The sequence below is a fragment of the Pholis gunnellus genome (genome assembly GCF_910591455.1).
Source record: "Pholis gunnellus genome assembly, chromosome: 16".
Taxonomy (NCBI): Eukaryota; Metazoa; Chordata; class Actinopteri; order Perciformes; family Pholidae; genus Pholis; species Pholis gunnellus.
In genome coordinates this window covers 1,055,674-1,073,836 of record NC_136543.1, presented here as the reverse complement: position 1 = coordinate 1,073,836, position 18,163 = coordinate 1,055,674, and the positions used below count along the sequence as shown (strand labels likewise).

General features: G+C 41.9%; 1 protein-coding gene across 1 annotated transcript; it reads left to right on the top strand.

Annotated features, from left to right (window-relative positions):
• Positions 1-2,644: 2,644 nt before the first annotated feature.
• sh3bp5lb (SH3-binding domain protein 5-like, b) lies at positions 2,645-16,529 on the top strand (the record flags this gene model as incomplete). Its single annotated transcript, XM_079176124.1, has 6 exons — positions 2,645-2,890; positions 3,188-3,250; positions 3,363-3,491; positions 11,193-11,354; positions 14,851-15,024; positions 15,849-16,529. The coding sequence occupies 6 exons, from the start codon at positions 2,645-2,647 to the stop codon at positions 16,461-16,463; spliced, it is 1,389 nt and encodes a 462-aa protein (XP_079032250.1). The 3' UTR covers positions 16,464-16,529.
• Positions 16,530-18,163: the final 1,634 nt, after the last annotated feature.

Below are 18,163 nucleotides of genomic sequence, written 5' to 3'. Positions count from 1 at the left end.
TCCTAACGTGTATAAAATATCTCCACAGTACCCTGTGATCTTTGACCACTAGTAGCACTGTGGAACACCGTGGGTTCCCATTTCATTAGTATTGAGCACGTGGACCTGTACACATTAATCCGTTTGTACAAACTCAATTCCTTTCCTGGCCTCCTCTCCTGACATCTAAGTCACGCCCACAAGAGATGCGAGCGGAGGAGGCAAGGAAGAGATGTGAGGAGAGAGGAGTCGAGGCAACAAGCATTTAACAAATGAGACATTTATGACACATGGCAAGGCTGCATCACTGTTTTGTTCTACAGCTGTTGCCTTTAGGTGAACTCCTAACATGTTTTCTTATTTTGGTATTTAAGCAGTGTTCCTTCTGGCCCCTCCACTTTCTGGTCTCTTAGTTGTCTCTCTGATTAATGTCCTCCTCTGTTGGCAGGTTTGTTGTGGTGCCATATTCTATCCATTTTGTAACAATGGATTTAATGGTGCCCCGTCAGATCACGCACATTGGTTGCACCAGATCTCATTTAGGGGTTTCATAGCAAAGGGTACAAATTCACGTTTGTTGTTGAAAACCCAGTACTGTAGTCAAACAATATCTGACCAATATAATTGTGTTTCCTGTTTGTAGTCTTTGTATCCGAGGATTCCCGTTAACTTCAAACCACAATAAGAACATCAGCAACCATAAGCAGTGCTGAAACCCAAACTAAATGGGCACGTTCCTGGGAAGTTGGAGGCCAATGGCTTTCTAGAAACAGAAATGAGTTGAATCCACAAGGAGCCTAAAATGGACTTCCTGTGGACTTTCAAAGAGACCCCTCAGGGAGCAGACTTCACTAACATCTGTTTTTTCATTTTTGATGTACAGTCAATAAGTATTTTGACTGTGACACCGTTTTTCTAATTTTGCTTCTTTACACGACTGTAATGGATTTGAAATGAAGCAGTCAATATGTGGTTGAAGTGTAGACTCTCAGCTGTAATTCAATGGCTGGAACAAAACTATCACATTAACTGTTTAGGAGTTACAGTCATTTTTACACAGCCTCCACATTTTTCAGAGGCTCAAAAGTAATTAGACAATTGTCTGAAAAACAATTCAAAACAGTCCAAATGCTTATGGCCCTGACTGTGTAAGTTTATCATAAGTTTTATATTACATATGTAAAGGCCTAATACATATCATGAACTCCAACAAAATGTGTTCATTGAGGGGTTGATGTGAATATAATACTAGCAGTGTTTTACTCTTTATATCAACCATCAAATAATGATGGATGTTTCTGTGAAGTAGGAGACATGGGTCCAGTTGTTAGACTTATGAAATTAACAAGATTTACATATTTATAGATTCTGGATTTTTCAAATAGGTAGGATTAGTTATGCATTTAATAATTTATAAGTAGTTTATTAAACTTTGTATGAAAGACACTAAAGGATAAATAGCATGACTGAGTGAGTAAGTAATTGACATCACTTGGCAGTTTTATTTCAGTCTTCCTGACCAGTGCTTTAGCACTGGATACCTCTATCTCACATGTGGAGTTGCTATGCCAACAAAGTCACCTGTGTTCATGCTCTAACCGACCTCATCATGCAATTCGTTCCTTCTATCTTCTCACAATTGAGGAAACTGATAGCATGTCAATTTGGCTTGTTTTTTGTCCACGCTATTCAGTGTATTTTTGAATTTCGAAGGAGGGTGGGGGTTGTAGATTTGAAAGGTTCTGCCATTCCGAATGGCAGATGTTCTCCGGTCAGTGGTTTGTGTCAAAAGATCTCAAGGATGCCTATTCCACCATACTACAGGCAGTTCCTGAAGGTTTGCCTTTTGAGGACAGGCTTACCAATTAAAAGTGATGCCGTTAGGTCTCACACTGGTCTCACACCTTGCATATTTCCAATATTTCCTATCTTACCATACCTGGACGATTTACCTTTTCCCCAACTGTGGAGCAGGCGGTCAGAGAAACAACTACGCTCTTGGTCATGTGAGCCAGCTGGGCCTTACCCTGAACTACAAAAAGAGGAATCCTAAACCCAGATAGAATGTAGGTTACCTGAACATGGCACTCTCCTCACATTCAATGAGAGCCTTCCTTTCCCTAAAGAGGGTGAAGGCTATTCTGCTAGAAGTATGTATATTAAATATATATATATATATTAAACAAGGTATCAGTAGGTAGGATGGTGAGGCATTATCACATTGTGAGTATTCAATATTATTAATTAATTAATTATTATAAAACTTATTACAGCACCTATGCAGGCATGGCCACCATGGGGACAAACTTAGAGAGCCCTCAAAAGGCTTGGACCAGCCCTGGTAACAGTCCACATTTATTAATGGGTAACTTCGAAAAGGGAACATAAAAATACCAGGACATAACTAAATAAATAAATCACAAAATTAGTAAGATAATAAAAACAAGAGCAAGGAGGATTATTGCACAGAGCCACTGGTGTCCTGTGCACTCCAACGACTAAAGCAGCCATGCTGCTAGTGGCTAGCATTAGCCAGCCAGTGTTTATAACGCAGGCTCATCGACACATTTGAACACTAAGTATTCGTAGCTTTTAGAGTTTCAGCAGTTTTTCAGTGGCCGGGAGGCGAGCGCAGCAAAAACGGCAACGGACCTACAGGCCGCCAATGGAGCCAGAGACGTCGCGTGAAATCCCGAACGGCTCGGGGTTCCCCAAACCGGCCGCTCCACGGGAGGAGACCCCGGGGGAAGAAGCGAAAGGCGGAGAGTGGAGCACCGTCATGTTGAAGCGGAGAGGAGGGGACGAAGAGGAGGTGAAAGCGCCATGTGAGGATGAAGCAGAGAACCCGGGGGAAACCAGAGGGGAAGAGGATGCCGGCAAACACGAGGAAGAGTTGGACCCAAGAATTCAGGTATGATACCAAATGATATTAGCGACGTAACGTTAGCCAGGCACAGCAGTGACGGTATGTGCTTTATATTTTACACAAAACGTCCCGTTTTATATGAGTAACGTTACTGATGGCATATTTACTAAGTGAAGCATACAATCATGAACATGTAGCGTTCACGGTCCAGGCACTTTCCGTTCCTCTCACAGACTGGTACCGCTGCTAATGCCGCCCACTGAACACTCAGCCACGGCTTTGTTTCCAGCCCTCTGTTCGTATTGTGCTTTCATATACATTGTCTGTCCCCCGTGTTTCCAGGAGGAGCTGGAGCAGCTCAACCAGGCCAGCGACGAGATCAACAAGCTCGAGCTGCTGCTGAATGTGAGCAAGATGTTTGTGTGCTGACGTTAGTCCTGTAATCACACCCTCAGCTTTCACAGTGTCCATGCAGGCTAGGGCTCACTGGATGTGATTGGTGGTGTGTTTCATTCAGGATGCCAGGTCCAGCTACAGGAGGATCCTCACTGACTCAGCTAGGAAGCTCAATGCTCAGGGCTCCCAGCTCGGTGCATGCATTGAGAAAGCAAGGCCCTACTATGAAGCTCGCAGACTCGCCAAAGAGGTGCGTTTTGTTGCTGCACATTTAGTGTGTGTGCATGGATTAGTAGGAGAGACACACACTCAGTGAACTAGTTCTGCAATGATCCCTTCATGCAGGTTCTGATGTCTGGTTTTTGTTTTTGTAACAGTGTTAGAGGGATGTTGATTAAACCCAATGGTCCTGCAGGAGGCTGTAGTCTGTGCTGCTTTTGAATTGTATTATGTTATATTGAGAGGCGTTTGTAACCTTCAGTCTACCTCTCAGTATATTTAGATATACACCTGTCTGCGTGTCCGCTAACCTCGCGATATACAACTGACACATATTTCAATTGTAACTGTACACAACAAAGATAGCAACAGATACATGAAGTCACTTAAAAATAACACTTAACTGGCTGTCGATTTTAAGTAAAACTAGACTTAAACTCAGAGAAATCAAATGACTAAAATATGAAACCCTTTATACAATTTCAAAAGAATAAGACTAAGCCTAACTCAAAGTCAGTTGCCAAGAAAGAGCAGTGGTCGTCAGTCAGTACATATCATTGTTTTTATTTCATTTAAAAAAGAAAAGACTAGCATCAATAGATCGCCTGCAATCTCAAGAATCTTGCTGCTTCCCACATGGATCTTGTAGATCAGCACCAGACCAGTCACTGTCCAAGGTGCTGATCTGAATGCAGAGATACAGTATCAGCTGGCGTACCACCAGACTACAGAGCAGCTTCTTTTCTCCTCAACTCATCCTCATCCTCTACTCCACCATTAGTACATGACATGGAACGTTTTTGTCATGTCACATTAAATATATAGATCTCTCTCTCTCTCTATCTATCTATCTATCTATCTATCTACCTATCTATATCTATTTATATCTATAGATATATATCAAATATATAGCTCAAATAGTTTTTATATGAAGATGTATTTGTTTCCCTGGCACAAAAGGGGAATAAAGACCAGCACAAACTACAAGTTCCAAAATGGTCCATATTTCTTAATGCTTAAAGAGGAAAGTCTTTAGTCTTGACATAATGCACATGACTTCAGTCCAGAGACACTTAATTGAAAATGTTGGCTGATTGATGATACTTATTTAGAGTTGTAATATCTTTTGAAGGTGATCTATTGGGCCCCATTTCCATATTTTAATTCTTGGACTCCACTAGAGTAGCTTTGCATGATTCACAGTTGAAATCATTCTTATTTATCTTAAACTGACTCCTCATGCAGACCCTCAGTTCCTCCTCTGTTAGAAACAAGCCCTCGTGGCTCATTGGCCAAAGTTCCAGAAGCCGGGCCAGAGCAGCTCACAGTGATGGTGAGGTCGCCATGGTAGCACCTCAGCACTGATTACATGCGTGTTCCCGCATACATAGGCACAAGGCAAAAGGAAACTAAAATGGCTTCTCATATTCAACCACACATGCTCGAGGCCCGATTGGGATCCAGAAAGGAGAGTGAACAGCACGAAGATTACAGCAGGTCTGTGCTTGGTAAGTGTTACGCTCATTACCTGCTTATTGTGTGACATAACGGGGGATTTAGTCATGTACAAGCTGTACATGTATTTCTATGTATGCCACTGTTAATAGGTGTGTCGGTGGGAAATGCACAATAATGCTGCCTGAAGTGGAAAAGGTCTGCTCTAGGGAATAACAGAGGTAGTCAGTAAGATGTTATTCTGCTCTTGTCCACCGACTGAATAACGTCTTTCTTCACCGCTGGTTAGCTTTTTGCTGGGTACATTAAATTCCTACGATGCTCGACTTGCGAGAACGTTTTCATATGTGTCATTGATAGTTTGTGACTCTATCACCGTCTTGTTTTGCCTGGGACTCACTCTACCCTCTGTCGTAGTGTCCTGCAAGTGTAGCCAGGAAAAAGATTAATTTCACAGCACAGCCGCTTCTCTTTCAGTGGAGCCAAACTGTTTGAAAAAGTGAAGAGTTGATTCCTCGTGCTTTGACATTTTATTGTGTAGATGTGCATGCATCATCTTCTTCTCAATATACTTAAGGATTTTTCAATTATCAATGTTGAAAACATTATTTTGAATGAATCAATGGATAAATATGTATTTTACAGTGTCATATATATATATATATATATATATATATATTTACCAGTGTTGGGCCGTCAGGGCCAGCTAAGCCTTCTCTGCTGGCCTAAACAGAATCTCAAAGTTATAGCTATTTTATAATTTAATAATTTTTCACAAATACACTACATGTATTATCATTTTTTCCCCATTAGCTTATTTTCTCATTGCACAGCTACTGTCTTCCTCAGTTGCTCTGCTTCCAGTGCAGCTTGTTTTAAGGAGAGCTTTTATCCAATCAGATTCAGCCTCTATTGTAAGGAGAGAGGCCCGAGGCCCTCTAGAGAGCCTTTGCAGTTTAAGTAAATGGGGACGATATTGTTGATTGTCATAGTTTTCAACCAATCAGATCTTTAGTTTGACATTTTGGGCGTATTCTTTGACGTGCCAGTGGTATTGAGGTAGCCTGCTAAGTACGTCTGCATTAACGTGCGCCGTGATTGGTCAGTGGGCCAGCGTGACTTTTGTCAAACAGAAAGCTAGCTAGCAGATCTTAGTATGTAAGAGTTCAGATGGAAACATATGTAAGAGAAGTTATGACATTTTTAGCGTTTTGCTTGGTGTAGATTATTTTTCTTTTTTACCTAGCTGTGTTTTTTTAACACTCAATCGCTGAAGGAGGAGAAGAAATGGATTTGGGAGTTACTGACTTTGTTAACAAAGAAAGGAGGATGGACTTTTTCTTTAAGTGAACAGCAGCTTTGGGAAGTCAACTGCTTTTGTTTTTACATCTGCAGTAGTGTTACTACTGTGTTCATTGTCTATCGTGTTGTTTTTATGAATAATATGAATGGCTCGTGCTCTAGCGCTGCTGTGTTGCTGGATTGATTTTTCATGCTTGACATTTTATGTTGTCATATACATATATGTGACTGGTTCTTGTGAGTTTGTTCTTGTCATTGTGTTAATTACATTGATTCTGACTTGTCCGTTAATGACGAAGCATCCCGTCATCGCGGGGTTAGGTTCGGACATTTGATTCAACAGCTAACTGTTGTTGTTTCCCCGCTAAGCTAGTTTAGCTTAGCCTCCCTGAAGACACGTGCGGTGCCTCAGTTGTTTTTGTTATTGTTCCGGGTTCAAAAGGTCACAGCCCGTTGTCTCCTACGTGAGCGCAGTCCACCGAAAACATTATATTTCCCACAATTTAAGCTTCTGCATTTTCCAAATACACTAGTATTATTCAAACGTATTGTTCAGTTTGTAAGCCTCGTACCGAGCAGTTTAATACAAATACGTGTATTGTTACACCCCTAGAAACAAATAACCGTAGCTGTGTAGGACAGCACAGAAGGCCCAGGTATAAAATGCACGGCCCGCCACTGATATATAATATATATTGAAGCTAGGTGAACTTGTTTTGGTATTTTCTACAACTTGTCTGTAAATGTGCTGCTATTCTGTTATAAACTGATTATTATATGAAATATGGTATCTGTTTGATTATGAATCATGTTACACAAATAACGAAATGTCTGTGTTGCTTCCTGAATGAATTTTCCATTTTCTAACTTTGGTTTTATTTTTTCCACATAAGGTTGTAACAACAATGTTACCCAAGTGCCAAACACTCCAACATGCGTGACTGATCATCCAGACCCTGAACCAAGACCAACAATATCTACAGAGCAGCGTGTAACGGTTTGTTTTTCAGTCATTCTGTTCTCAAAGTTGTGTTCCAACATCAAATCAAATAATTTACTCTATATGTACAAACAGATGATCCCCTATTCTATAACAATAAATGACTCAACTTAGAAAAGTAAACCAATAAAGAGTTGTATTTAAAAGAGAGTGCACAGTGTATTTAAAATAATATTATAAAACAAATATCTGAGGTAGTATCCTGTTCCCTGGGATTCACAGGACAAAATTAAATACTTTCTGCATTTACAAATGTTTTTCACTGGATCCAGCAGAATGTATGCAACAGAGAAAAGGCAACAGATAGGATTCTTTTCTGTAATGAAGTCTTCTCTCTCTTTCAGACGTGCAGGTACCTTGTACACCACAGTTTAGTAAGTCTGTAACCTTAAAATACACATCAGGGTCGTCTTCCCGGCGTGTGTTGTTGGTCCGATACTCCAGGAGTTTCCTCATCCTGCTGGCAGCTATGTTAGGCTCTGGCGGCTCCTGGACTGTGCACTCGGGTCCTCTGGGATGGGGATTTGTTTGAGTTCCTCTTTGTACCTGGCAGGATCTGGAAACCAGCCTCAACCAGGCTTCATTGGGTCAAAATACGATGTTTGCAATGTAAATATCATGTTTTCCTGTAATTTAGGACTAATGCTAAAGTTTGAAGTAGGAAGTTTACTGTAGTTGAAATGATATTATCTGTGATATTCAGCATTTTTGTATATAAATTTGAACAAGTATCAAAATGTGATGTCGTTACAGTCAAATGTTACAGTGGATCTTTTACATTTATATACTGTATTATTTTTAATAAAATATTTTCAACTTACTGAATGTTTCCTTTACATTCTACCATCTTTGACTTTGACCCGGTGGCACCGATGACGAGCTTTAAGAATAACTATATAGAAATAGACCATCTTCTCTCTGATGGTCTTGTGTACTGATGTAGGTCATATAAAGGATCAGGATTAATTGGGACTGTTTGATAACCAGTTAAAGTTCCTTTTAGTTAAATCCTATAGTCCCTTTGTTGTCTTTTTTATAACTGTAGTTGCAGTTACTGTATACCTGCATCTTTCACATGAACCTGTCAAATACTGTTTTTGACTTTAAGTTCACTATTTTAACCCGTTATCCATTATCCTTGCCGGCACCATGATTTTGAGTGGAAATGGATGAAATAAAGGCTTCAGGCTGCTTGGTGCACAGCTGTATTGCTATGTGCAACCGTTAGCTCCCTAAATAGCTACATTGTAAACGCTTGTTGTCTGCACTAAAACTGTATTCATCTCCGTAATATAATCTTACCTAACATTTTTTGGGCGCCCTTTTCCTGGAGCAGATGACCATTTAAAGAAATCCATTATGAACTGATGTCAGCTTGTAGCCAAAAAAAGATTGCAGGAAACAGAGTATTCACAGCGGTCAGAAGCCAGTCTGAAGCCTGATGTTTTTGATCTTTATTTCATTATTTGATAGTTTGGCCACGTTTAATATGAACATCTGAAATTGTACCGTTAGCTCAAAGTTACGTTAAGTGAAATAAGGAGAAGCATATTCGGTCCCCTTTAAGAGATTCATTAGGATACACATTGCATCCAATGTTGTATGTTCAGTCATGTTAGACACTTTATCTGTGGAGAGAAGTACGTTTCATTATAAGTGACAAATGTGTGTTAATGATTAGTTTTATTTATTTATTCTGGGTGACAATCCGCATTGATCAACATTACTGTTAATGTGCTAGTGTTAACCAAAAGGCTCATCTTTAACTGTTGGAACCGAACAAAGCAAAGCAGGCTGTCAACAGCTGAGCAGGATAAATAGGTCAGTGGAGTAAGGCAGCATCAAGCAAAGTAGTTAGAAAGCACACAATTAATACAAAACAATGTCCAATTCAATTCAATTTTATTTTATTTGTATAGCCAAATATCACAAATCTGCCTCCGAGGGCTTTACAATCTTTACAAAATACAACATCCTCTGTCCCAGGACCCTCTCATCTGGAAAGGAAAAACTCCCCCAAAAAACGAACGTAACCTCAGAGAGAGCAACAAAGGAGGATCCTCTATCAGGATGGACAGAAGTGTGATAGATGTCATGTGTACAGAATGAACAACACAACAGTCAATCCATAGAAAAGAAATGATCAATATAATGAAGGTAACATTAGTAGAAGTAGCACTAATAATAGCAGAATAAAAGCAGTAATATTAACAGTCATAGAAATGGAAATGTGACTAATAATAATAATAACATTAATAGTAGCAGTGAGTGTCAGGCAGGGCCACGATCTATGGTAGTCGTACTGGATAATAGTAAAGCATAAGTCGTTTCTTTGATGTCAGTAAACCATAGCTCATACTGAATGATTACGTAAAGCGTTTAACCTTTGAAGGACTGGGGCCCGAGTGGCAGTCAGGATTAATCAACGTGCTGAGGAGTCATTTGGATCTGTAATTGAACTAATGAAAATTGTGTGGAAAAAGAGCAGAGGTCTAATCGAAAGCAATAAAGCAAATAGTAGATCATCAATCTGAACTGTTTACCACTGTCATTTGTAGTTATGAAAATGCAAATGATGTTCTTATGCAGATTTCGATAGCCTTTGCTTTGTTATTACTTAAATCACTACATGTTTGACAAGCCTATCATGTAAAGACTCCATACGATCAAAACCATCATCAGCAACAGTGAAGTTACATTTCTTGGTATCCTCCATCCAGCCAGCCTTCCTGCTGATCTCTCTTGTAGAGACGTCCATCAGACATTCCCATGTGATCAGAGTAACCTTGACTTTAAACTAACACAGGCTTTGGTAGAGCCCACTGACTGCATGTGGACTTTGTTCTTTAATCAGGACAAACAGTGACATGGAGGTTTTCTGTTAAAGGAGGGCCTAAAGTACATATCCATATGATATATGAGATTCCATAACTTTTGACAGGAGAAATATCACAATCTTTCTCTCACAAATAAAAAAGTTGACTTCATTGGTAATAAAACACATCTCAATTCACAAATACACTAAGGGGGTTAATAAAAACAAGCTAATTAACTCAACTCAACTTAACTATATTTGCACTATTGTTTAGTTAGTTCATTTAATTTAATATTATTCTATTTTATTGTATACACAGCTGACCTTTCATGGCCTGAATTGGGCGTGAATGTCGGATTGTAATAGAATGCAGGAGATCCACAAAGCACATACCTGAGCTTCTCTAATCGAAGCTTTGAGATGCTGCATTACTTCCCTTAAGCGCAGAGTGTGACTAAGGGATTGAAGGCGTTTCCATTTCAGTAAATGAACCAATGTGCTTCTAGTGCTACAAAGGTCATATCCATATAGCAGGCTCAGCTTATGTGGCTTTTCCCCCATGAGATACCTAATGCAGTTAGAGAATCCAGTTGTATGACCCTTCCACAAATATCTTGAGTTTAAAAAATTGAGTTACAAAAAGGGAGAGAGGCAGAAAGCAATATCAATCAGTCACATATGGAATCTTCATTGGGATACATTTCAGAAAGAGAAAACTAGAGAAATGCAATCAGTGAAGCGCTTTGAACTGCATCAGGACGCGTCTACAGTAATGACAATTATAGTGGTAAATTGAAATTCTATATTTAAAGAAAAAAATTGGTATTTGTCTATATATATTTTTTTGAATTTTGATGTCTTGAAAGGGTCACCAACTTGTAGTTTAGTTTAGTTGTATTTTGTAACACAATTTATAGATAAATAATATCACAGTGCAGGATGAGGCAGAAAGCCCACGGGGCTTATTTGAAACCTCCACTTACATAATATTACAATTTCACAATATTACGGAGAACACAGAATGAATATATATACAATGAATATACATAAGATATGTTCAATTTGGATATCAGCTCTGGGAGGTATCCTCTAAATGAATGCTCCTTTTTATTGTTGCAGTAGATGAAATGTTTATGAAGCTGCTGCCGTCTGCTCCCCAGGCTCAACAGGAGACCCAGAAGGCAGCTCTGAGATATGAGAGGGCTGTGTCCATGCACACTGCTGCCAGAGAGATGGTGTATGTGGCAGAGCAGGGCCTCTTGGCTGACAGGAACACCATGGACCCAACCTGGCAGGAGATGCTGAACCATGCCACCGCTAAGGTACACACCCAGGCTTCTCCTGGAGGCCGGGATGGTGATGCATTCTATACGGGCAACAAGGAGGGCAATGTGTGAGACCTTTATCTACAGGTTTACCTGAAAAGAGGAAAGTGATAATATAGATAGAGAATACAGATTTCTAAACATTTAGCCCAACAACATGTTATGTTGTTCACTCAATGTATCTAGACAGGGATGGTATAGCTTCGTGAAATTGTGAAGTACCATTGTTTATTTGATATTTGGAACCTTTGAGTCACTAACCTCTCCAACAACAGAGTCAAATCAAGTGACCACGGCTTTGCAGAGAGAACTTTAACAGCAGCGGTACAGAGAACAGCATAGCTGTGTTTGAGACGGCTGATGATGTATTGCCACAGTCGAAAACTTAATGGGAGCTCTAGTTTACTGAATGCTTATAAACTAATACTTGTTTAACCTTGTTACATTATTGAATTGGATATCAAAATAATTTTTTGTTGTTGTTAAATTTTGGACTTTGGCCAATACCAATCTTTACTGAGCATGAACGCACCATAATATAATTGAATGTAATCTCCGTGCGTTAGCTGTCACAGCCAACATTACTATCTCTCCTCCGCCTGATTCCAACATACATTTGTTGTTCACATTGTTCATTATCAGTTCAGCGACTACAATACATGGTCTCCCGATTGCACATTTGTACTGAATATTGTCCGATAACACTTTATTTCACACTATGATGGTTAAACTGTGTAATTATTCCGCTCTGGGTATAAAAAGAGTGAGATCAGGCTTCCAAGAGTCCGCTTCACTGAGCTGTTACATCCAGTATATAAGGTCTGCAAGAAAAAAAAGAAAAGAAAATAATGAATAAAATGAAACTATCCTCAGTGATGAGGTCACTGTAGTCAGATAAGTCTAGTGCTAATCTGACATCATTAATGATATGTCTCCCTACATGGATCCAGATTGTGCCTAGCCCTTTTTCAGTCATATTAAAGAAATGTTCAGTCCATTCCTGTCTTGACTTAACGAATGCCTCTCTGGCCTTTCCTTATTGATTTACTGAACCGATTTTGATCAGTGCTGATAATCAAAGTGAATCCCCATCGGACAAACCTTCCTTTACTTTTGTAATAACATTTTCTTCTGTTTCCTGTTTGATTTTGGAATTTATTTAACCAATTTTACTGTCACTTTCCTAATTCAATTATTTTGTATGTCCCAATAGTATCTACATTTATTCATAATACATGCCTGTGTTACAGGATGATCACTAATTGTTTTTTCCTAGTCCAATATCAGGGGAATTTTAACTAATTTACTATCAGAACGAAGATGTAATTCAAATAATCTCTTAAAGCTGCGACCTCCTGTGCATTTAGAGATGTTTCTGGTAGAGCGGCATGTATAAATTAGTTTGCAATTCAAGTAATCAGTTATTTAGCTTCATTTTCAGATAAGCATTACGTTACAAGAACATCACAGGGAAATCCATCCATCCATCCATTTTCCTCCGCTTATCCGGGGTCGGGTCGTGGTGGCAGCAGGCCAAGCAGGCTGACCCAGACTTCCCTCTCGCCCGCAACATTTTCCAGCTCATACTGGGGGATCCTGAGGCGTTCCCAGGCCAGCTGGGAGATATAATCCCTCCAGCGTGTTCTGGGTCTTCCCCGGGGTCTCCTCCCAGTTGGACGTGCCCAGAAAACCTCCAATGGGAGACGTCCAGGAGGCATCCTGATCAGATACCCGAACCACCTCAGCTGACTCCTTTCGATGCGAAGGAGTAGCGGCTCGACTCCAAGTTCCCTCCTGATGTCCGAGCTCCTTACCCTATCTCTAAGGCTGAGCCCGGCCACCCTACGGAGGAAACTCATTTCGGCCGCTTGTACCCGCGACCTTGTCCTGTCGGTCACGACCCAGAGTTCGTGACCATAGGTGAGGGTAGGAACGTAGACCGACCAGTAAATTGAGAGCTTTGCCTTCCGGCTCAGCTCTCTCTTCACCAAGACGGTCCGGTGCAGCGCCTGCTTTACTGCTGCAGCCGCACCGATCCGCCTGTCGATCTCCCGCTCCATCTTACCCTCACTCGTGAACAAGACCCCGAGATACTTAAACTCCTTCACTTGAGGTAGGCACTCCGTCCCCACCTGGAGGGAGCACCCTCCAGGGAGCATCCCGAGACCCCCGAACCTGACGTTCTCCACCCCCTGGCTGCGCCTAGATATCCTGTCCATGAAAGTCACGAACAGGACCGGTGACAAAGGGCAGCCCTGGCGGAGGCCAACACACCCCGGGAACGTGTCTGACTTATTGCCGAGAATGCGGACACAGCTCCTACTGCAGTCGTACAGAGACCGGATCGCCCGTTGTAACGGGTCCGGCACCCCATACTCCCGCAGCACCCCCCACAAGAACCCCCGAGGGACCCGGTCGAAAGCCTTCTCCAAGTCCACAAAACACATGTAGATTGGTTGGGCAAACTCCCAGAACCCCTCCAGTAGTCTTGCGAGGGTAAAGAGCTGGTCCACTGTTCCACGGCCGGGACGGAATCCGCACTGCTCCTCTTGAATCCGAGGTTCGACAAACGGTCGGAGCGTCCTTTCCAGCACCCTGGCATAAGCTTTCCCGGGAGGCTGAGTAGTGTGATACCCCGATAATTCGAGCACACTCTCCGGTCCCCCTTTTTGAAAATGGGAACCACCACCCACATTGATTATTTATAAAAAAATATCCTGATTTGAGATATTCTCCATATTGCACAGTTATTTGTGCCTGGGGGATCAGCATCTGTCAGCTGCGAAGAACTTAACTTCAGATTTGAAGAAGCACGTGCATCTGCACAGCAGGGTGGTGAGGAGCATGGAGGAGAACGGTGGCGGTGCTACAGCTCCGAAACAGCAACGGCTTTCGGCTGTCACTGCGAGGGAAATAACAGGCTTGTAGGTTACATGGTGGAGGAGATGCTAACAATATCAACTGTAGATTCTTCATCTTTCCATAAGATCATTCATAAAACATGGAGGACAGTTCCTGACAGGAAAAACCTTTGCTAGCTACCTCGATATATTAAAGAGCTGTAAAGGGGATATTGCGTCTGTCATTCATGCTTGCAGAGTCACAGATGCTGTAGACATGCAATGACCGTAGAGTCAGGACACTTAACCCCAAATTGAGATAATGTGCATATATACTCTGTTTTAACTATTCATTGTTGTTAGCCCTCCGAACTATCTGTGGGGAAAGAGCTCTATCCATTCAGCTGAATTATTATTATTAGTGTCTGTTCAATAAATCTGTTTTTATATTTTAAGAGTTTTCTTATCTCGATTATTTCTCACAGGGAGTTTAAAAAGATTATTTTCCACCACAGTGTTACAGAGCTTTGAGTGGTCGGAAGACTAGAAAAGCGCTATACAAGTACAAACTGGTAAAGGTGGGGTTCACAGAAGCTCCTGTGATTGTGTGGTAATGCCGTGTTCCTCTCAGTCATTGTTCCTGTGCTGGTCAGGTGAACGAGGCGGAGGAGGAGCGCCTCCGCAGTGAGCGGGAGCACCAGCGCGTCACACAGCTCTGTCAGGAAGCCGAGGCTCGAGTCCAGACCCTCCAGAAAGCCCTAAAGAAGGTCATCCTCAAATCCAAGCCGTACTTTGAACTCAAGGCTCAATTCAATCACATTCTGGAGGTTTGTACCAGCAGAAATCCTTTCTTACATCATAACTAATACACACCACGTGTTCATACTGTACACCACAAGCTGATGATGTCCTCTGCATGATACTCTATGATTTAGCAGCTTTTTCGCTGATGTACTTTACCTTTAGTTTCAGCTGCCATGTTAATGCAGAGTCAGCAGAATGTGTTTGTGGTAATGGACGGGATTTACCTTGCATGCAGACATTTGTGGATCTGGGACAATACAAACTGCTGGTCAAAGAATTCAACTTTCTGTGACTTCCATGGGAATTTTGACAATCTCCCACTTTGTTGAGAGATTTGAACAAATTGAAGGGGTTGAGTGGGAAACACAGAGTTGATTTCTGATTTTGTGGATCTTTGAATGTTTCGTGCTACTGTCTAAGTGATGTTGATATCTTCAGTTGTATCTTACAAGCTGCATAGGCCTGTGATTGATGCAACCTGCTGTCATTAGCAGTTGTTTCCTGATACCAACATGTCTGATCATGTTTTTAAGTAAAGCTATAAGCTTGAGACTGCCTCCGTCATATTATAGTATATGTTTGTGGATACGCTAACATGTTCACCATAGCAACTTTATAAAGTGATACCAATGTTGTGTTGCTTGTAACATTGCCCCAAGTGGCCACAAAATTAATTCATGCAGCTTTAAAAAAGAAATGTTTAATCGTGAAGATAGTTGGATGTAAACAATGGATGTTACAGTTTTTTGTAAGTCATGTTCACTTTACTTGATTGATAAAACCAAAATACGATTAGATACAAATATAAATGACTGTCGAGTGACTTGTGTCTATTCACTTTTTTCAGGAACATAAGGCTAGAGTAGTACAGCTGGAGGAGCGGGTGGCGAAGGTAAAAACACGTTACTCTGTGGCCCTGCGGAACCTGGAGCAGATCAGCGAGCAGATCCACGCACAGAGGGGCCGAATAAGGGCCAGCAGGGGGCGTCCTGCAGTCTGCGGGGGGCGGAGCTCCCCTGTAGGTGCTGAGGCTGAGGTCAGAGCCCCCGTTGGGATTCGCATCGGGAGTTGCATCGGGAGTAGCTGTGCGGGAGTCAGCGTAGTAGAGAGCAACTGGGCGGACGGAGAGAAAACCAGGCTGTGGGTGGAGAGGCACAGAGAGAGTGGCTGGGGCCAGAGGGAGCGGCTGGAGGCGGAGCAGGCCGGCTCAGACTGCATGTCAGTCATCAGCCTGCAGACCATCGCCTCTGACCTGCAAAAGTGTGACTCGGTGGAACACCTGGGAGACATGAGCGACGCTGGGAGTGTTCTTGGTGAGGAGTGGGACCGCGGCAGGAACCCTAACCAGGAGTCAGTCAGCAGGGAGGAAGTGACCAAGGAGCCAACGCAGGAGAAGGGAGGGGTTACTAAAGAAAAGCAGGAGAGCTTCATCAAGCAGCATCACAGAAGTGTTAGTCTATGATAGTCAGGAGGAAGCAGGTGACTGATGAGGAGTGAGGATCATAGTGATGGCTTATGATGAGGGATCAGAAAGGACATTAGAGGGGAATCAAAAAACACTCTGACAGTGGTAGAGGAGCTGGAAGGGACGTCAAATGAAGTTGCTGACACTGATTGACACAGCACCGCCCGGACACTGCAGTTAGCAAGAGCAGGAAGGGTTGGCAGGTACATGGGCCACACTCCTGAGTCTCTACCTGACAGCAATAAACAGAGAGAGCCGTCCTGCAGAGAGCCCTGACCTCCATCCACTCTTGTTCTCTGCAGTGTCTCATCAGGTCTGTTGCTCCACATGCTGAAGCGTGAACCAAATTGCATGAAACAAACAGCAGGGTGAAGAAAACTAAAAGTTTTGTGTTGACATGGTGTCAACTTGTGTTTCGCTTCAGTGGTGGACAAATGTGCCTCCTGTTCAAAGCGTTACTCCAGTTTGTTATTACATTAGTTTTATTGGAACTTTGGCCATCATTTCTATCAGTTATAATAACACTGGATGTATGGGAACACATATGGGACATGGGTTTTGATTCTGAACTTTGCCTTCTCTTCCAAATAAGTCTGGCTAACGTGAGGGTTTGTTTGCAGCTGTCTGTTCATCTGATGTCTTGTGTTCCCTGATCCAACTACTTTTTAGTGATGATCCCAAATTTCAGCAATCAGCTTTATAAATAATGATGGTCAAAACTAGAAAAATGACATATAGCAGTATAATAATACGATAAAGTAAGACCTATAAGCATCGTCTTGATAAACCCTACAAATGGAATAAAAAGGTGCTGGTCTCATCTTCTATCACGAGACATGTATTTTTATTTAAAGATATATGCAACAATTTCCTAAAAAATAAATGTATGGAATGATACAAAAAGATTCCCTCTCAGTAATCACATGTGACCCACTAGAAGTGTGTGCTGGTGTTTGTATGTGCAGTAACCCTGTCCTCTGCCTGTATTTACTTTAAGCCAATAAGAAGGGTTGGCAGTCCGTTCTCATTCCAAGGTCAACCACCACTGCTTTGTCACACCCCTCGGAGTACCGAGCCTGTAGCTATGTGGCACTCTTAAGCGTAAAAGCGGTGGAGAGCGAGTTGTTACATCGCGTTTTGATATGCTTCTGTGTTTCCCCCGTCAGTCTCTGCTGTGTGCTGCTGTATTGGACTCAGTAACCGAGCGGAGACACAGACAGGGCACAGCAGGATCAAGTGTGCTTTGGGCTGCATTCATTTAAAAGGACGTAACTGCTGTGAAACAATCACAAACTAATGTTTTATTCTTCTAATACACGGGTTTGGTCTCATTAACGCCGGCCCCTCTCTTCATTCACTCTCTAGCTTGCTTGGCCAACACTGCGCTCTGTCTCTCTGTCTCTGTCTCTCTCTCTCTCTCTGTCTCTCTCTCTCTTTCTCTCTCTGTCTCTCTCTCTGTCTCTCTCTCTCTTTCTCTCTCTGTCTCTCTCTCTCTTTCTCTCTCTGTCTCACTTTCTCTCTCTGTTATGCCAAGGGAAATAGCCAAATGTTTGATAAGTAAAGTGCCTATGAGTCCTCAAATGGTTTGGTTCGCCAGAAATGTTCCCACTAATAATCCTAATAAACTCCAGGAGGTGGATGCCATATATTTACGGATACATTGAAATAGATTATAAAATGATTTGATGGAGTGACAA